We start from the raw sequence: 19,950 nt of genomic DNA, 5'->3' as shown, positions 1-19,950 counted from the left end.
CGGGTTGCTTCCCCATTTTAGCTATTATGAATAATGCTGCTATGACCATGGGTGTGCAGATATCACTTCGAGATATTTTAATTCCTTTTGGGTAAATACCCTGAGGTAGAATTGCTGGATCATATGGTAGTTCTAGTTAAAATTGTTTGAGTAATCTACCGTCCTGTTTTCCATAGCGGGTGCACCATTTTACATTCCCACCAGCAGTTTCTCCACATTGCCAACAATATTTGTTATTTTCTGAGTTTTTTTTTTTTTAATTAATAGCCATTGTAGTGGGTGTGAAGTGGTATCTCATTGTGGCTTTGATTAGCATCTCCCTAATGACTAGTGATGTTGAGCATCTTGTCACGTGCTTATTGGCCATGTGTCTGTCTTCCTTGGAGAAATGTCCATTCAAGCCCTTTGCCCATTCTGAATTGTTTGTTTTTGTTTTTGCTTTTGTGGTTGAGTTGTAGGAGTTCTCTCTGTATTCTGAATCTGAACCCCTTATCAGTATATGATTTGCAGATAGTGTCCCCCATTCCGTGGGTTGCCTTTCTAGTCTGTTGCTGGTGTCTTTTGATGCACAGAAGGTTTTATTTTGATGAAGTCCAGCTTATCTATTTGGTCTTTTGTTGTCTGTGCCGTTTGGTGTCCCATCCAAGAGAACACTGCCAAATCCAGTACTGTGAAGGTTGTTTTCCTCTGTTTTCTTCTAAGAGTTGTATAATTTTAGCTTTTACGTTCGGGTCTTTGATCTATTTTGAGTGAATTTTGTCTGTGGTGTAAAGCAAGGGTCCAACTTCATTCTTTTGCATGTGAACGTCCAGTTTCCCAGCACCGTTTGTTGAAAAGACTGCCCTTTCCCCACTGAATGGTCTTGGTCTATTCTGTTCCATTGGTCTCTATGTTTGTCTTTATGCCAATACTTCATTATTTTCATTGCTATAGCTTTGTAGTAACTTTTGAAATTAGGAAGTGTGAGACCTCCAACTTTCTCTTCTTTTGCAAGTATGGTTTGGCTATTTGGGGTCCTTTGAGATTTCATATGAATTTTAGGATGGATTTTTCTATATCTGCAAAAAAATGTCATTGGAATTTTGATGGGGATTGCATTGAGTCTGATGATCACTTTGGGTAGTAGGGACTGACATCTTAACAATATGACAATCCGTGGACATGGAACATCTTTTTTTTTTTTTTTTAAAGATTTTTATTTATTTATTTGAGAGAGAGAGAGAGCACAAGCAGGGGAAGGGACAGAGGCAGAGGGAGAAGCAGGCTCCCCACTGAGCAGGGAGCCTGACCTGGGGCCCAATCCCAGAACCCTGGGATCATGACCTGAGCTGAAGGCAGACACTGAGCCACCGAGACACCCCGGGATGTCTTTTCATTTATCAGTGTCTTCTTTAATTGATTCCAGCAACATTTTATAGTTTTCAATATACAGATCTTTTGTCTCCTTGATTAAGTTTATTCCTATTTTATTCTTTCTGATGCTATTGTACATGGAATTATTTCCTAAATTTCCTTTTTGGATTGTTCATTGTTAGTGTGTAGAAGCACAACTGATTTAAAAAAAAAAATTTTTTTTAAAGGTTTTATTTATTTGACAGGGGGAGAGAGAAAGAGAGCGCACGAGCAGGGGGAGCAGCAGGTAAAGGGAGAGGGAGAAGCAGACTCCCTGCTGAGCAAGGAGCCCCGTGTTGGGCTTTGTCCCAGGACCCTGGGATCATGACCTGAGCCAGAGGCAGACGCTTAACAGACTGAACCACCCAGGTGCCTCCCCAGTTTTTTAAAGATTTTATTTATTTCAGAGAGGGAGCGTGGGGAGAGAAGCAGAGGAGAACAGAGAGGGACAAGCAGACTCTGTGCTGAGCACAGAGCCTGACGCAGGGCTTGATCTCATGACCCTGAGATCATGACCTGAGCCAAAACCGAGAGTCGGACACTTAACCGACTGAGCCCGCACAGGCATCCTGAAGAACAGCTGTTTTTTACAAAGTTGATTTCGTATTCTGTGACTTAGCTGAGTTTGTTTATTAGTTCTAACTGGCCTGCTTTTTTAGTAATCAGATTCGTTGTCAGTTTTTATTTTTATTTTTTTTTTAAGATTTTATTCATTTAGTTGAGAGAGCAAGAGAGAGCACAAGCAGAGAGAAGAGGCAGAGGGAGAAGCAGACTCCTTGCCGAGCAGGGAGCCCAATGCTGGGCTCGATCCCAGGACCCTGGGATCACGACCTGAGCGGAAGGCCGACACTTAACCAACTGAGCCACCCAGGCGCCCTAGCTGTGAATTTTTAAACCTGAGTTAAGTTCACATAAAAATCTGGACCTCCTATTTTGTCAGAAAATACAGGAAGATGTGGCATCTCTGGGCTGCCATTCCCATGTGGCATCCACTGCCTGGAGGCTCGGAGCAGCTCCTGCCCTTGGCAGAAGCGAGCGTCCTTCCTCTGACTCTCCTGTGGTGCCCCGGCCTCCGGCACCCCTCCTGCCCCACGCCCTGCCTGACAGCCTCACTCAGAGACTCTGCTCGGCCTGGCCCCTAAATGCAAAAGAATGCATTTAACATTCTTTCTACATGCGTTTACTGAGCACCTGCTGTGTACCAGGCACTGTCCTAGGCACCCGCACGAGAGACAAATACTGCCTTCAGGGGCCTTCATACTAACAATAGACCTCATTAAGTGCTTTACCTGTATTATCTCATTTAATCTCACTTAATCCTCCAGACATCCTCCCAGGGGTAGCCCTGTTACCCTATCCCCATGAGGAAAGCAGGAGGCACAGCCATGTGGAGACTTCTCCAAGGTTATCCAGGGCTTAGGCTGATGTCTGTATTAGAAAACTGGAACTGGAGGGTGTTATGCCGAGCAAAATAAGTCAATCAGAGAAAGACATGTATCCTATGACCTCACTGATATGAGGAATTCTTAATCTCGGGAAACAAACTGAGGGTTGCTGGAGTGGTGGGGGGTGGGAGGGATGGGGTGGCTGGGTGATAGACACTGGGGAGGGTATGTGCTATGGTGAGCGCTGTGAATTGTGCAAGACTGTTGAATCACAGATCTGTACCTCTGAAACAAATAATACATTATATGTTAAAAAAAAAGAGATAGCAGGAGGGGAAGAATGAAGGGGGGGAAATCGGAGGGGGAGACGAACCATGAGAGACGATGGACTCTGAGAAACAAACTGAGGGTTCTAGAGGCGAGGGGGTGGGGGGATGGGTTAGCCTGGTGATGGGTATTAAAGAGGGCACGTTCTGCGTGGAGCACTGGGTGTTATGCACAAACAATGAATCATGGAACACTACATCAAAAACTAATGATGTACTGTATGGTGATTCACATAACGTAATAAAAAATAAACATAGATAGATGATAGATTAGATAGATGGCAAATATTTGGAAACTTTGGGAGATTTATAAATTATAAATACAAAATAAAATATTTTACTTTTCTAAAAAAAAAAAAGAAAGAAAGAAAGCTGGGCAGTCTGGCCCGAGAACCCATGTGTTCAACTGCCCCTCAGTGGCAGAAGGACTCGAATGTGCAAACTTGGCAGTGGGCAGGGCAGGGTGGATGGGGCCAGATCGGCACAGTCAGTGTTCATGTGGCCACGAGTCAGGTGTCCTTTGAGGGTGCATGTGTGGGGACAGGATGGGGTGCTTCCCAAGGCTGCCCCTCTGGCCTCTGTTTCCTTGGGGTGTTCTGGGTCCCAGGACCTCTTGCCTTTTCAGCTCAGCCATGCCTTGGTCTTGCCATTGGGAGAGCTGTCTTTTCCGCAGAAGACAGTCAGTGCCCATGAGCCGGGCCTGGTGGGAGGTGGGGAGGTCGCCAGCAGGTTGTCTCTGCTGATGGGCGCGGACAGCTAAGAACACAGACCTGGGCGGGGCGGCCCCACCCTCTTCGGAGCCTGCTTCTGCTGAGAGATGTGAATGCGGCTTTGGGCCAGACAGGCCCCGGCCCCCCGCTCCCTGCTCCCACTGAGGCCCTCTGCCCCAGGCCCGTGACCCAGTTTCTCTGGCTGCCGGGGAGCCTGGGCCGGGGCAGGGATGTTGCACAAACGCAGCCTGGCCCCTTCCTCAGCCCTGGGGTTGACACCGGCAGGCCGCCGGGAGCCTGCTTCTCCTTTGGCCTGGCTCTCCGCCCTCGGGAGTGTGCGCGCTGCTCCTCTTCTGTTACTTCACGTGTTTATTGAGTATCTACTGTGTGCCGGTTGCCTGTTGGGGCCGGGGTGTCTGAGGGGTAATAGAGAAGGTCCCTCCCCGCCTCGCCTCCAGATGTAAGCAGGCCACTGACTCAGAGCTGGGGAGGGTGTGTGAAGGGATGCTTACAGGGGCCCTCTCCCCTGGAAGGCCTTGCTCTCCGGTCCAGTTCACCCCCAGCACCCCACTTGCTGCCCTCACCGCTCCTGAAGCAGAGCCCTCTGGGTGGAGGGCAGCCGTCCTGCGCCCGGGCAGCACACATTCTCATTCCCCAGCCCCGAATGGAGCTGGCCTGCCGGGCCACCCTGTGGTGTTGGTGGCCTGTGTCCCCCCCACTGTCCAAGACGAGCCAGGAGATGACTGACACCTCTGACGAAGAGCCTACAGCCTCTTGCTCGACCACCCACCCACGCCCCCAGCCTTCTGGGGCACCCCTCAGAGGTTCCAGGCAGAGCCCGGGAGCACCCAGAGTCCTGATTGTGATGCAAGAAGGGAGCCGGAGCCTGGGCTGCAGGTGGGCATCCTGACCCCCCGAGGGAGCACTGGAAAACCCCGCTTTCGTGCATCCGGGCCTGCGTGCCAGTGGCATTAGGGACGAGCGAGGTCAGGGCACACCCAGGCTGAGGAAGCAGCCTGTCTGGGGCACCTGCTCAGTGCAAGTGGGTCTTCCCAGGGTGATTTCCGAGGGAAGGAAGCAGGGGGGCGGGGGCACCCCAACCTTTCAAAGGGAGGTAGACCCACCTATTTCAGGATGGCGGAGTGTGAGAGGAATGCATATCATTTGAGACTTAAAAATTGCCTGAAAGCACAAGGAATTTGTCGGGCATGAGACCCCCGCTTTGTGGTGTTGCATTCACAATTTTGTTTTGGGATTTTTGACTTAGTATGTTGAGGAGTCTTCCTCCAGGTCACTTAAAACTTGTGACAGACACAGCCGGAACCATAGCAGTCTGCGTGAGCACTTGCCGCGACTTACCTAACCATTCCCTTAACGCTCGGTATCGAGGTTACTCCCAGCTTCACGGCTAAGGAATAACCCGCTGCCTTCTGCGAGCTGTCCCTCGCTCACTGGGCTCAGAGGCAGGAGGAATGGAGCGCTGCTCACGCCAGGCTCTCAACGGAAGGGGACGCTGGAGTGGCGCAGGCCTGGTCTGTCGCTCCGTTTCCTCCCCTCACCGGCTGGCTCGGAGGAGCAGAGACCACCCTCTCCCGCCCCAGGAGACCGAGCGTGCCCCACAGACCTCGGATGACATCCCAGCCATGTAAAATGGGGAGCTGCGACACACCCCAGCATCCCAACATCTGGCCTCTGCTGAAAGGTCAGAAGTTTGGAGATGTGCGCCTGGGTGTCCCCGGCCATGGCTGCCTCCTCCGGGGGGACCTGCGCTGCCCCTCACCTGCCTTACCTGGCTGGCCCGGCCCCTGCAGGCAGCGGACTTTGTCAGCTGTCGCTTGGTAATAAGAACCCAGGGCTTCGTGGCCTGCTTGGGTAAAACCCACCTCCTAGCCCCCCACAGAGGGAGTCTGACTCTCACTGGGCCTTCTCAAGGTGAGGTGCAGTCAGGTACGGGCATCACAAGATGTTCCGCGAGAAGACCCCCAAACATGCACGGAGGAACACGGGTGGTGCCAAAGTCTTCGGCCGATTTTTGGGTTACTTCCCGAGAGGTTCCCGGAGGGGAGCTGTTGCAGAATCAGGGTCTGGGGCCAGCAGGGAGGGCGGCCAGCTGGAGGACAGCTCTGGGGCAGGGCCACTGTCCTGGGATGTGTGTTCTCAGAGTTGGCATCGTGGTGGCTTCCCCTGCCCCGGGCTCCGGCTGAGCCAGGCCACCCCTGCGTCCTGATGGGGTGCACACCCCTTTCTCTGCTGGCCCCAGCTCTCCAGCAAGGCAGACTGGGAGCTGGGGGTGGGGGTGGGGGGGACACAGGTCTGAGATGCGCCCTGGTCACTGGTAGACCTGTCTCCACAGGCTGACTTGCCAAGAACCCCTTGAATGGAAGAATCTAGGGTCTAGGCAAAGACCAATCTAGGTTTTGCAGCGTCAACTTTATACAGTTCTTTTAAGGAAAAGAATATAAAATTACAAATATGTAAGTAGACACAGCCCATGGCAAGGGCCGGTGCAAGACAGGGGTCCTGAGGGTCAGCCTCCCGAGTCTGGCGTGGGTTCAGAGTGGTGCAGGGGTCTCCTCTGCTGTGCTTGCTCCCCACTTTCCCGAGAGCCCAGGCTACCTGGGTCTTGCGGCGGGTGAGGGTGCTGAAGGCTGTTGGCACGGGGCGGGTGTCTCTCACCTGGAGTCCCAGGTGCCCTGAAGCTTGAACACAGGGAGGGCCGGGGCTGAGAGATCAGGCTTGGGTGTGGCTGGAGGTGAGGAACGAGGCTCACCGTGACCATGGCTTTGTGCCGGCAGGTGGAAAACCTGAAGGAGAAGCTCATTAGCCAGGCCCAGGAAGTGAGCCGCCTTCGATCAGAGCTGGTGAGGCTCAACACTGACGTCCTAAGGTGGGGGCTGTTGGGGGGGTGCTGACCCGGCCTTGTGCAGACTGACCCTGCCAGATGGGGTGTGGGACCCATTTCTCCAGAGCTCTCATGTCCAGCCCAAGTGGGCGCCGCATATACGCCCAGCAGACTGCCATTCAGCCGGGGAGATGCTCCCCAAATACTTGTCACCACTCACTAGGCCCTCAGAGGCCATGTGACCCCCAAAGGGAGGGAGGTTAATTCTCATCTGCTGATGTAAAATAGGAGTGTGAACTCTGTGTATAAATACGACCTTCGTGTTACTTTCACACTCAGGAAAATAGAATGAGAGGGGCGGGTGAAGGCCGTCCCTCCGGCGCCCCTTCTCCCTTCTGTCTTTGCCTTCTGTCCCCCTTGAGCTCCTGCTCTCTTCCCTCCATCGCCCGCCTTTCTTTTTCTTTCTCTCCTCTCTCTCCACCTCTCCTCCTCTCGCCCCTGCCCCTTGTCCCCGCTCCGCCTCCCTGCTCTTTGCTTCCCCGGTCTGCCCTGGCCACATGCGCCCCCTGGGCCCTGGCTCTCTGCAGGGGGGCACGGACTTGGAGAAGCACCGCGACCTGCTGGTGGTGGAGAATGAGCGGCTGAGGCAGGAGATGCGGCGCTTCGAGGCCGAGGTGCAAGAGCTGCGGGCCAAGGCGGCGGCCCCCTGCGCGGGCTGTGAGCACAGCCAGGTGAGTGTGCCGGCCCGGCGCCAGCTGCTCCCAGAGGGCTGGGTCCCGAACGGTGGCCCCGGTTCCTCGCAGTGACCCCTGCCTGCTCGTCTGTCCTTCCCTCTGTCTGCGGCACCCTTGTCCCGCCCCCCCACCGCCTGCCTGCAGGAGAGCGCCCAGCTCCGGGACAAGCTGTCACAACTACAACTGGAGGTGGCCGAGAACAAGGGCATGCTGTCCGAGCTGAACCTGGAGGTGCAGCAGAAGACCGACCGGCTGGCCGAGGTCGAGCTGCGGCTCAAGGACTGCCTGGCCGAGAAGGCGCAGGAGGAGGAGCGGCTGAGCCGGCGCCTGCGGGACAGCCACGAGACCATTGCCAGCCTGCGGGCCCAGTCGCCGCCCATCAAGGTGAGCCTCCGGCGGTGGCCACAAGCGGGGCGCTTGCCCTCTTGGCCCTGGCGCCCAGGGCGGGGCCGCGCCAAGCAGGGGGCTTGTCTTGGTGAATGAGAAAGGGCGAGTGGTTGGAGGAATCGTCCCAGGTCTGGGCTCGGTCTTGCCCCGCCTCCCCCTTCTTGCTGTCTGGGGCCAGACACATAGTAGGCGGCCACCCGGCGCCCGAGGCTTGAGGTGCCCGCGCCTGCCGGCCATGGGTGTGGGGCATCGCGAGATTCTGCCCTTGTCTTGGCCCTTCTTGTCCATTCTGTGCGCCGGCTGGGGCCGCAGCCAGGCTCTTGGTGGGCTTACTGAAATGACAGGATTCCCAGAGGCCCTGCAGCGCCCTGGAAAGCCAGGACCTTGAAGCTCCTCCAGTTTCTTTCTGGGCGCTCTGGGTGGGATGTCCCCGAGGGTCCCCTGCCGCGGCCAGCTGCGTCCCCGGGGTAAGGCCGAGGCACCCTCGCACCTCCACGCGCCTGCCCCCCCCCCCCCACAGTACATCATCAGGACCGTGGAGGTGGAGTCGTCCAAGGCCAAGCAGGCGCTCAGCGAGTCCCAGGCCCGGAACCAGCACCTGCAGGAGCAGGTGGCCATGCAGAGGCAGGTGCTGAAGGAGATGGAGCAGCAGCTGCAGAGCTCACACCAGCTGACGGCGCAGCTCCGGGCGCAGGTGCACAGGCCGCCGGGGGTCGAGGCGCGGGGAGCGGGGGGCGGCGGCACCGGAGTGGGAGGGTGCCGGGGGGGCCCCACAGAGGTGGCGTCAGTACGGGGCAGCGGGTCAGCACGCAGGGGGCCCACGGACCTGGGTTCCAGGCCCTTCTCTCCCTGATGCCTGTGTGACCAGGGCAGGCTTTGTCTATGTCTCTGTTTCCTCATCTGTAAACCGGTGTGCTCGCAGAACGCACTTCTCGCGTGTGCCCAGGGACATAATCCCGAGTCTCCTCACACAGGGCCCAGCACACGCGTTCTCGGAAAGGGGCCCTGGTCACTATTATAACAAGTGTTCTCCCCTGCTCTCCTGGGGCCTGTGGCTTGTGCACCAGTTGTGTGCCAGGACACCAGGCGGGTGCTGGGGCTGATGAAGGAAGGAGCTGCATGGAGCTCACAGACCTTGCCGGGAGCGAGATGGCCATCTGCCCCCTCCCATGTGTGTGTTTGTGCCGACGTGTGGGGGGCACCGTTCACTCACATGCATGTGTGGGGTAAGGCGCAGGCCTTCTTTCTGGCACCCACCCCCCTGCCTCCCGAGCCCCACTCTGAGGCTCTGGCCTGGGCCGTCAGATCGCCATGTATGAGTCAGAGCTGGAGCGGGCGCACGGGCAGATGCTGGAGGAGATGCAGTCCCTGGAGGAAGACAAGAACCGGGCCATCGAGGAGGCCTTTGCCAGAGCCCAGGTAGAGATGAAGGCTGTGCACGAGAACCTGGCAGGTGAGCCGGCCGGCTGGGCCCTGCCCTCTCCCCCTGCTGCAGCCCCTCACCCTGTCCACCTTACACCTCTAATGTCCCCCAAGGGGTCCGGACCAACCTGCTGACGCTGCAGCCAGCGCTGCGGACCCTCACCAACGACTACAATGGGCTCAAGCGGCAGGTGCGCGGCTTCCCCCTGCTCCTGCAGGAGGCCCTCAAGAGTGTCAAGGCCGAGGTGAGTGCAGCGCGTGGCTGAGCGGACAGGGAAGGCTCAGAGAGGCCCTGGAGCCCAGGGCTCCATTGCAAACTGCAGCAAAGCCCCCAGGCAACAGCTCTCCTCCCCCCACTCACACAGACTGAAAAACAGACTGGTCGGGGCAGGTATTTCAGTATTTCTTTTATGACTATTTTTTATTTTATTTTTTTAGAGTTGGGGGGAGGAGGGGCAGAGGGGCAATCTTAAGCAGGCTCCATGCCCAGAGCAGAGCCCAACACGGGGCTCGATCTCACAACCCTGAGATCATGACCTGAGCCGAAATCAAGAGTCAGGCGCTTAACCGACTGAGCCACCCAGGCGCCCTTACTATGACTTTTTAAACCAAGCATGCAACATATATCCTTGTATTTTAAACGTGCTGCATATATTCTTACATCAGTTTTAATTTTCTTAAGTCGTACTTGTACAGCATGAGAATAGCCAGCCTCTCTGAAGTGCCTCCTACATGCTAAGCCTTTTATAGCTGTCAGCTCCTTGAATCGGTACCACGGCCCTGCAGGGTAGAGAGACTGATGTATTTCAGGAATAGAAAATCGTTCTTTTTCTGTAGAAAAATTATGTCAACAACACATGGACATAGTAGAAAGTTCAAGCTGTGCACAAGGGCATCAGATGAAAAGGAAGGGGACCCTCTCTGCCGCCCTGGCCCGCGCTCCCCAGAGGCGGTGTCTGTCAGGGCCCCCCGCCCCGGGCGTTCTGAGCTCCTGAAGCCTGTGGATGTATTTGGGGTGCAGAGACATACTTCCCTTCTACCCAACAGAGGGGAGCATCTGCATTTGTGGTCTGCATTTTGCTGCTTTCCTCTATGAAGTATGACTTGGAGATCGTTACCGCCCAGGTGCTGCCGATCCACAGACCAGATGGTGTTATTCCCATTTTACAGATGAGAAAAATGAGATGTGATGACTGAACTAGTTGCCTTGGGTCCCCCAGCTGCTCAGGGGTAGAGCTGGAATTTGGTTCCGGCTGAATCATATTATAGTCAGGTGCTAGTCCTGGGGAGTGAGGGCAGAGTCCTGGCTGTTTGCTTTGTTAGGGCAACCTTGAGCCACTGGCTTAGTCTCTCTGAGGCTCAGTTTATTCCTTTGTGAAATGGGCCTGGCGGCCGTACCTCCCCACAGGGGCTGTTTGAAGGAGCTGACATGTGACAGCACACATCAAGCACTCAGCCCAGGGCAGGAGGCGGTGGGGCGGGGGGTGCAGGCAGCATGCTAAGCCCAGTTGGCGGAGCCAGCCCCCGACAGCGCTGTGCACCCCCCTGCCAGATCGGCCAGGCCATCGAGGAGGTCAACAGCAACAACCAGGAGCTCCTGCGCAAGTACCGCCGGGAGCTGCAGCTGCGTAAGAAGTGCCACAATGAGCTCGTGCGGCTGAAAGGTAATGGCTGCGGGGAGGCTGGGGGCGCCCCGGCACAGGGTCCCGACCTGGCTCTGAGCTGATGCTGCCCTCCCCCCCCAGCCTAGGGCCACGCCTTGGAGCCTGCACCCTGTCGCTAAGGGGCTACTGTAGCTCCCACTCTCTGTAGATCGGGAAACCCGGGCCCACAGAAGTCAGGGAGCTGGCTCCAATGCGCACGGCTACCAGCTGGTCCACCCTGGATCTCAACTTGGATCGGTCCAACTCTGAAGCCCTCACCCCAGTGCCCGTGGCAGGCCACCCCCAGACCCCGGCGGGGGCAGGGAAGCCCTGGGTGGTGGTGGGGGTGCTGGATGGCCGCTTGTTCTGACCGAGGGCCTGGTGGGGCTTGTGCCTGTTCACGGCACAAAGGGCAAGGGGGGGCGCTGCTCGTGCCGGTGCTGTTCCAGACATTGAGACATGGCCGTGGGCCCACAGGTGCTGTTGCTGCCCTCACAGTGCTCACTGCAGCTGGGGGAACAGACAGCGATCTGTAATCACCCGGAGAACCCCGACACTGCCCCTGTTACTGGGGCAGGGGAGGGGCTCTAAGAGCCCCTCGGTGTCTGACAGTGGGGGGTGTTGCAGGGCTTCCTAGAGGAAGTGAAGCCGCAGCTGGGGCCTGGATAGTGAGGTTGCAGTGTACAGGTGAAGGGGAAGGTAGGGGCATGCTGGCTGTCGTGGGGAGTTTGTTCTTCATTCTTGGAGCACTGAGATCCTGTGGAAGGGCTTGAAGCGAGGGGATGGCACAGTCTGCGCCCCCAGGCCCCCCAGAGCTACCTTGTTGCCCGCCCCCATTCCATGTGCTGCTCGTCCACCTGCTGTCTGGTTCTCTTTGCGAACTGATTCCCAAGCCCTGTCCGGGCGTCCGTGAAGCCCTTCTGGCATGACAGAACAAGTCTCTTGGCTTACTGGGACCCACGCCCCTCACTGTATAGAGGAAACTGAAGTCCAGAGATACAGTGTCCATTTGGTATCCCACCTGGACTGGGTGCAGTGCCTGAGCCCCACAATTGACCTTTCCTCCCTTCCCCAACGGGAAGCTCCCACTCTCAGCCAGTTTGCTCAGGAAGAAAGTGTACTGATAGATGAATTCATGATAGTGTGAGTGACTGATAACAGCGTTGTGGGCGGCCTTGCTCAGAAGGCTAGGGCTTCCTGAGTCACCAGGCTGCCCAGGACACCAAAGGATGCCAGTGGGGAGGCAGTCTGAACTTGACCCAGCCTGTACGTACCTTTCTATCCTCCCCACACAATCCAGGGAACATCCGGGTGATTGCTCGTGTCCGGCCAGTCACCAAAGAGGACGGGGAAGGACCTGATGCGACCAATGCTGTGACCTTCGATGCCGACGACGACTCCGTCATCCACCTGCTGCACAAAGGAAAGCCTGTATCCTTTGAGCTGGACAAGGTCTTCTCCCCGCGGGCCTCACAGCAGGACGTGAGTGTGGCCCTGTGGGGATACGGACAGAGCCGTGGAAGGCGGGGGGGTACACATAGAGATGATGGGGGCATGGACAGAAAGAAATGTAAGAGTGCGAGAGACAGGATGGAGAAGCTTGGGGTGCTGGGATGCCTCGCTTCTTCCACTGGAGGAGAGGAGAGTGGGAAGCTAAGACAGGCTGCGAAGCCTCTGCAGGGCAGAGATTCAAGGACAGCCTATGGCACCTACACCGTTCCTCCCACCCTTACAGCCCCACCCACTATTGGGGCCCCTCCCACCCACGTGCCCATGCCCACCTACAGGGCTCCTCCCACCCATACAGACCCGCCTACTATTGGGGCCCCTCCCACCCACGTGCCCATGCCCACCCACAGGGCCCCTCCCACCCGCGGAGCCCCTCCTACACTCACAGCCCCTCCCACCCACCTGACCCTGGGGGGCGTTGCTTCTCCAGCCGGGAGCGCAGGGCTCAGTCCCACGGGTCTTCCTAGGATTCCCCCGCTGCCCTGCAGAGCCCTCAGCCCGTCAGAGCCACGTGGTCTCAGCCGCGTTCTTCTCTCCTCTCTGCCAGGGCTGATCGGCCAGGCCTGTCCCCTCCTGTCCCTGTGCTTGGCTTCACCTTGGCCCCGTCCTCTGCTGGCGGGCAGACAGGCTGCAGGAGGCGCCAGACCCATGCTGGCCTCCGCCTTCATTTTGCCGAGCTCTCCCTTAGCATGGGAGAAGCTAGAGGTGGGGTCCCTGAGCTCCAGGGCCGGGCAGCCCTTCCTCAGGCGCTGGTGGGCAGGGCATACTGCCCTGTCATCCCTTCAGTCTTGGCACCGATTGCCCACCGAGGTCTGTTGTAAGTGACCCATTAGTCACAAATTCTTCCACGGGGAGCGGCTTTTGCCAGTAACAATACGCGCTGTATTACTGCTGAAGGAGAGAACTCGGGGGAGGTGGCAGGACCTAGAGCTGGTGGGGGGCCCACGGGGGGGCTTGCTATCTCCACCCCACGTCCGCTCCACAGGTGTTCCAGGAGGTGCAAGCCCTGATCACCTCCTGCATCGACGGCTTCAACGTCTGTATCTTCGCCTACGGCCAGACGGGTGCCGGCAAGACGTACACGATGGAGGTGGGTACCTGCCACAGGGGGCAGGGGTTCCACCGGCGAGGACCGCCCCCTTGCTGCCCTCGTGCCTTCGGGGTTCCGGCGGTACGGGAGCAGAGCTGGTAGCCGTCTGTGTTAGCCCCGAGGCACCAGGCCTGAAGAGGGGCACCTCGCCCAGGAGGACCCGAGACGGTCCCAGTGGGCATGGGGCGGGGCACGTGCGCTGCCCGCAAACTCTGGCGTCACAGGGATCTCCGCCTGAGGTCCGAGTCGAGGCCAGACCACCTGTATGTTTCTCAGGACGGGCTTTCATTTTGCCTCCACACATTAATTGGGCTCCTGCTGTATAGCTGCCCTGTGCTGGGCCCTGGGGCGTTAGGATGAATGAGGGCAGTCTGCTCCCAGGGCCAGGGCCGGGCCTCATCTCCCGGTCTGTGGCCGTTCCGTGTGGAGTGGCGGGAGAGAGAGCATTGAGAGGAGGGAGCATCTCAACTGTAGATAAAAATGGAAGGTGGTGTCCGGGGCTGTCTCTGGTTTGTTAGCATTTCCGCAGCTCTTGAGGGGGTGCTGTGGGGCTCTCTGCGAGGGAGTGAGGACAGGTGTCCCAGTGTCTGGACAGGGCACCTGTCGGGGAGGCTGCCATGGTGGCTCTTTCTTCCCAGTCTGGACCCTGCTCTTGCCCTAGTTCTGGGATTGATGAGACTGGTTAGTGGGGGGCAGGCCAAGCAAGGTGGTGGGGGGGAGGGGGGAGGGGTGGACTCCTAACTCTCTTGGGGTGACCCCCAGGAGCATCTCTCCTCCAATACCTACTGAGGCCCACGTACACGGGGCGCTGTTTGGGGGCTGGGCACCGCTGTGACCACAGAGTGTCTGCCCTCCCACGGAGCCAGCCTGCCAGTGGGGAGACAGCAGTGCCGACAAATCAGGCTGTGTTCTGTCAGGTGCCAGGGAGGAAACTTAAAGCCGAGTATGAGGAATCAGCTGTGAGGGAGGGATCAGGCCTTTGGAGGGGAGATGAAGCCACCTGCCCGAGGAAGTGACATTGGAGCCAGCCATGGGGGCATGTGGGGAAGGGCATTCCAGGCATGGGGATCAGCAGGGATGAGGCCACAAGGCCGGAGGCAAGGAGGCCGAGCCACAGAAGTGGAAGGGGGTGAGGGGTGATACGTAAGGTGAGGTGACAGCTCAGGTGAGTACTCCAGGTTTCTTTCTAGAAGGGCTGGCCAGCCCATCTGGCCCCAGCGCACTTGTGGCCCTGCCTTTGCCTCCCACCACCCACGGAGCCCAGCTCATGGCCTCCCTGACACGAGCCACCCTCTGGGTGGTGGCAGGGAGATTGTAGGTTCCCAGTGCCCCCTCCCAGGGGGCCCCCCAGGAGCAAGTATGCAGCTGGCGCTCAGCAGCCCTAGTGTTGCAGGCCCGTACCAGCACATAACCCAGGCCTCTGCTCTGAGCCTCAGGCTAGTTCTGGTAGGGCAATGCCATGGAAAGTGGGGGAAACTGAGGCCCAAGGGGGTGACGTTGCTTGCAGCTAGGACAGGATGTTTGGGGGGCAGACCAGGAGGCAGGTGGAAGCCTTGGGTGGGGCGGCTGGCCTGAGTGGTCACCAGAGGGGGAGGGGGCCACAGACCCCACACAAGCATCTGCACGGCCCACCCCTTGCGGACTGGGAGAGGCCTGGCTCACTGGGGCCTTGCTTCTGCCCCCAGGGGACCCCTGAGAACCCCGGCATCAACCAGCGGGCCCTGCAGCTGCTCTTCTCCGAGGTGCAGGAGAAGGCGTCGGACTGGGAGTACACCATTACGGTCAGCGCGGCCGAGATCTACAACGAGGTCCTCAGGTGGGAGGCCCGGCACGGGGCACAGTCCTCCCGGGCGCCTCTGTGGCCCTCAGGGCCGTGTGGAGCCATGCGGGATGAAGTTGGGGCCCCATGTCCTGCTTCAGCCCAGCGGTGGGGTGATCCCAGGCCCCTGCCCCACCCCGGCGGGCAGCGGGGAGGAGGGCTCGCTCTGAGTCCACCTGGGACACCCAGATTAGACCCAGGTGCTCCTTTTCCCTCCAAGTCTACCCACTCTCCCTGCAGGCTACACCAGGTGCTGAGAAACGAGAGTGGGGACTTGGGGGGCCCTGCCCACAAGAGCTCAGTGCCCCGTGGGGGCAGGAGTAGTGCCACCACGGGACCTTTGGGGATCACTGTCTGCCCCTCAGGGGACTGAGTGCAGGGGAAGAGCTAGAGGAGAGAGAGGCTTAGCCCAGTGGTCAGGGAAGACTTCCTGAAGGTGTGATGGGGTGGGAGAACATTCTAGGTTGGGGGGGCGGGGTGCAGTGCAAGCAGAGGCAGGAGTGGGAGGAGGGAGTGACCATCCACCCTGTCCCTGCAGGGACCTGCTGGGGCAGGAGCCCCAGGAGAAGCTGGAGATCCGGCTGTGCCCAGACGGCAGTGGGCAGCTGTACGTGCCGGGGCTGACCGAGTTCCAGGTGCAGAGCGTGGACGACATCAACAAGGTGCAAGGCTCGGGGCGGGGCCCGGGGTCGGGGGAGGAGAGCGCTGGGGAGACCCCGCCCACAAGCTGAGCTGGAGCAGGCCGCGTGGGTTTCCGGTGCAGCCTCTGCCAGGTCCCCAGGCCTGGGGGCCACCCCCTCCCAGGGGTCCTCGGGGATGGGGTGATTCCAGAGCCCCCCCGCTCCCCACCAGGTGTTCGAGTTTGGCCACACTAACCGCACGACGGAGTTCACCAACCTGAACGAGCACAGCTCCCGCTCGCACGCCCTGCTCATCGTGACGGTGCACGGAGTGGACTGCAGTACGGGCCTGCGCACCACGGGTGAGTGAGGCCGAGGCCACCGGCCGCAGCACCCCCTGGCACCCGCCCCCACTCCGGGGGCGGCCTTAACCGGCCTGGCGCCCTCCCCACAGGGAAGCTGAACCTGGTGGACCTGGCGGGCTCGGAGCGCGTGGGCAAGTCGGGGGCCGAGGGCAGCCGCCTGCGGGAGGCACAGCATATCAACAGGTCACTGTCAGCCCTGGGGGATGTCATTGCTGCCCTGCGTTCCCGCCAGGGCCACGTGCCCTTCCGCAACTCCAAGCTCACCTACCTGCTGCAGGACTCACTTAGCGGGGACAGCAAGACGCTCATGGTGGTGCAGGTGAGGCCCTCCGCCGGGCCAGGCGGGCTGGCCGGCACCACAACCGGGGACCCCCTTCGCCTGTGGCTTACATACCCCGGGCGGTGCGGGGAAGGGACCTTGATCTTCAGCAGCTCCAAAGTCCATGTGCATGCTGCCCCTTCCAGTTCTGAGGGGGAGGCCCGCTGGCCTGGGTGGGGAGTGAGCTCTCGTGTCCCCTAGGTGTCGCCGGTGGAGAAGAACACCAGCGAGACGCTGTACTCCCTGAAGTTTGCTGAGAGGGTGCGCTCTGTGGAGCTGGGCCCTGGGTCCCGCAGGGCAGAGCTCGGGTCCTGGTCCAGCCAGGAGCATCTGGAGGTATGGTGACCACCACAGCTGCATCTTGGGCCGGCATGTCCCGGTCATGGGCAGGAGGGAGGGTCTGGGGTGGGGAACGGCCGAAGGGAAGATGCCAGAGGGGGAGGAGCCAGAACTTGAACCCAGGAGCCTCTATTTAACAATTTTTTTTATTTGAGAGAGCACGAGCACAGGGCTGGGAAGAGGGAGAAGCATGCTTCCCGCTGAGCAGGGAGCCCGATGCGGGGCTCGATCCCGGGACCCTGGGATCATGACCTGAGCCGAAGGCAGACGCTTAACCGACTGAGCCACCTGGGCGCCCCAGGCGTCCCAGCCAGGAGCCTCTTTAGTCTCAATACTTCTTGGCCTCAGAAATACCCATGGCCGTCCTCAGCTGGCTGGGCGGGGGCGGGGGGGATCGGCGGGGCTTAAGGCTGGCACACGGGTGCTCAGGAGTAACTCATTCCCTTCTTTCCGTACATTATCTCAGGTTAATTCTTGCAGTAACTGAGGCGGGGCTATCCTCATCATGCCCATTTTGCAGATGAGCAGTTTCAGGAGGCTGGAGAGGGGAACGGGGGTGGGGGGAGCACGGTGGAGGTGGGGAGCCAGGGCAGCATGGCCCCCGCCCACCTGCTTGCCCCTGCCCACAGTGGGAGCCAGCTTGCCAGACCCCACAGCCCTCAGCACGAGCACACTCAGCCCCCGGCTCTGGGACCACCAGCCGCCCAGGCTCAATGCGGAGGAAGCTGCAGCCCTTGGGTGAGCCTCTGGGGAGTGGGCCAGTGTGTGTGTGTGTGGGGGGGGTGGTGGGTGAGCCTCCCCAACGGGTGGATAGCCACCGGACTGCCCTTGCCTGAATGAACTTTTTGTTTTCCTTTTCAAGTTTATAAAAACTCATGCAGAACCTGTTTTACAACCTTCTCTGGCCCTGGGAAGTAGTTAGGGCAGGCAGCGCTAGGCCCATTTTACAGATGGGAAAACTAAAGGCTCCTTGGAGAGGGAGTAATGTGAGGAGGAACCCAGCCCTTGGGGCCCAGAACGCAATTCTCTGAGGCTGGGCTCAAGCCACACATCTCCCAAAGCAGGCCAGGCACCCCTGCCCTTGGGCCTTGGTTCCTGGGGAGGGTGGGGGGTAGGGCCCACCCATGTCCCAGGTGAGGAGTGAGCCCAGCCCCAGGACTGGAATCCAGAGCCCCAGCCCCCTGTGTGGTCCCACTCACAGAGGGGCCTGGCCAGGGCTGGATCCAAGGAGGCAGGGGCCTTAGGGTCCCGGGGAGTCCTGGCCCCAGGCAAGCCCACCAGTGAGACACCTGTTGCTTTGATTTCAGCCTGACGGCTGGGGCTGCAGAGTCTCCAGGTGAGTGTGGGGCCAGCCCCCCCGCCCCCCGCCTGCCTGGCCCCCTTGGGTTGCAGGGCTGTGCCGGGGAGAGGGCTGCTCAGGGCGGGGCCTGTCCTGCTGTCTGCGTGCTTCTGCCTGGCTCCCTCCCGTCCGCATACGCTGAGGCTCACGAAGGCTCTCTCCCCCTCCTGCAGGGAAGTCTAGGCCGGTGCCTGTGTGACGGACGTGGCCCCCCCTGCCAGCCCGGGGACGGGGGCCTGAGGCCTTGCCGGCCTGCTCCTGTAACACCAGGAGCCCAAGAGCTGCAGGCCGGAGTGGAGGCAGCCCTTCTGCCTCGTATCTGCTCAGAGATGAGAAAACCTGGTCAGAAGGAGATGGTGTCTCTTGGCAGTGGCTGTGGGTGCAAAAGGCATGGGCTGGAAGGGCAGGGATGGCCCACTCTGCCTGGCAGGCCAGGCCTCTCCCAGCCTGCCCAGCCCTGTCTGTAACGGGTGGGCTGAGGAGCTCCCCCGGGAGGCACAGGGACCATGGGATCTGGGCAGTTGGTGGACATCCTGGGGCAGCCCTGGCCCCACTCCCCTCCAAGGCAGGCCCCCGTGATCGATTTGTATATAGTGTTCCTAGGTGTACATAGGAGCGTGGCCTTCCCTGCCGAGGGCTGGGCTGTATTTATGGCTGGAGGGAGGCCAGTGGGCGGGGATTCTGCTGCTCCCCTCATCGGCCTGGCACCAGGCTCTCTCCTTGCTCACTGGCCTCTTGACATTTTTCCCCCTTCTGAAATCCTATTTAAGAACTTTTGGAAGCTTAGCCATTTTTACTTGTTAAAATAAAAACCTTTTTACACAAGTACAGTCTGCAAGAGTTGGTCTCCTGAGCCCCTGGTCAGACCACAGGGACGAGCCCTAACCCCCGGCCCCCCTTATCAGACTGACCTACCTAGCAACACTCTATCCTATAGCTGGGAAACTGGCTTGAGAACCACAGCCTGCAGGGCTGGCCTGGCCTGGCTCCCCTGCCTGCCCTAGGCCCTGGCCTTGCCCTGTAGTGAACTGGCTGTAGGTGAGCATCCCCCCCCCCCAGTGCTACAAGACCCCCAAGCACAAAGCTCAGTGACACCTCCCCGCCGCCGGCCCCCCGCCCCGCCATGGGGGTTGTGCTGGCCTGCACCTGGTCTCAGCCTTGGCGGGGGGGGAGGTGGGGGGGATGTGCACAGGGGCTCAGTGGGGCCCTCCAACTGTGGCAAATCTACCAGCTGCTGCCACAGGAACAGAAGGGATCCGCACTGGGCGATCCTGCAGGGAGGGAAAGCTGGTCAGAGCCCTCACTGGAAGAGAGGGCCGCTGCCCCTGTCCCTGGAGGCCTCCAGGAGGGCAGCAGGGAGGGTGGTGGGCTCTGGCGGCCAAGCCTGCGAGGCTGGGGTCCTGGCACCACGAAGTATACAGCTGTCGGCTGGCCCTGGAGGCGTCCACCGGACAGCTGGGAGTGTGGCTGAGACAGAGGGGACGGGCTGGTGGGGCCCGCCCCTCACCTGTCTCCCTTAGCCGTGAAAGGGGGGGTTGCCGCCGCCGCCTCCCCCAGCAGTGCCCTGAGCTTGCCTCTTCCTGCAGGCTTGGCACTCCGCTGCCCCCTGCTGGCCACACTGCCTCAGGCCTGGAGGGGTAGCCGTCGGTCTCTGAGGGGCCCCAGGCAGGCTGGCCTGGGCCATAGAGAGGCGCGCGGCCACAGAATGC

General features: G+C 59.4%; 1 protein-coding gene across 4 annotated transcripts in view; it reads left to right on the top strand.

Annotated features, from left to right (window-relative positions):
- The window catches only part of KIFC3 (kinesin family member C3), a 38,230-nt gene extending 19,164 nt beyond the window's left edge, over positions 1-19,066 (top strand). For all 4 annotated transcript variants that reach the window (XM_028096861.2, XM_028096855.2, XM_028096875.2 and 1 more), the window contains 17 exons: positions 6,609-6,674; positions 7,243-7,386; positions 7,534-7,773; positions 8,297-8,470; positions 9,082-9,229; positions 9,313-9,443; positions 10,751-10,862; positions 12,142-12,323; positions 13,336-13,440; positions 15,126-15,256; positions 15,798-15,921; positions 16,112-16,241; positions 16,334-16,563; positions 16,765-16,899; positions 17,532-17,640; positions 18,210-18,238; positions 18,415-19,066. In XM_028096861.2, the coding sequence (XP_027952662.1) occupies positions 6,609-6,674; positions 7,243-7,386; positions 7,534-7,773; positions 8,297-8,470; positions 9,082-9,229; positions 9,313-9,443; positions 10,751-10,862; positions 12,142-12,323; positions 13,336-13,440; positions 15,126-15,256; positions 15,798-15,921; positions 16,112-16,241; positions 16,334-16,563; positions 16,765-16,899; positions 17,532-17,640; positions 18,210-18,214 (2,166 nt within the window). In that variant the 3' untranslated portion in view covers positions 18,215-18,238; positions 18,415-19,066. The remainder of the gene's footprint in view (positions 1-6,608; positions 6,675-7,242; positions 7,387-7,533; positions 7,774-8,296; positions 8,471-9,081; positions 9,230-9,312; positions 9,444-10,750; positions 10,863-12,141; positions 12,324-13,335; positions 13,441-15,125; positions 15,257-15,797; positions 15,922-16,111; positions 16,242-16,333; positions 16,564-16,764; positions 16,900-17,531; positions 17,641-18,209; positions 18,239-18,414) is intronic.
- The last annotated feature ends 884 nt before the right edge of the window (positions 19,067-19,950 follow it).

Source organism: Eumetopias jubatus, unplaced genomic scaffold, assembly GCF_037043125.1.
Source record: "Eumetopias jubatus isolate StellerSeaLion01/CBP00866 unplaced genomic scaffold, mEumJub1_p1.0 scaffold_10, whole genome shotgun sequence".
In the NCBI taxonomy this organism is placed as follows: domain Eukaryota; kingdom Metazoa; phylum Chordata; class Mammalia; order Carnivora; family Otariidae; genus Eumetopias; species Eumetopias jubatus.
The sequence above is the reverse complement of the archived record's forward strand: the minus strand, read 5'-3'. Positions and strand labels throughout refer to the sequence as shown.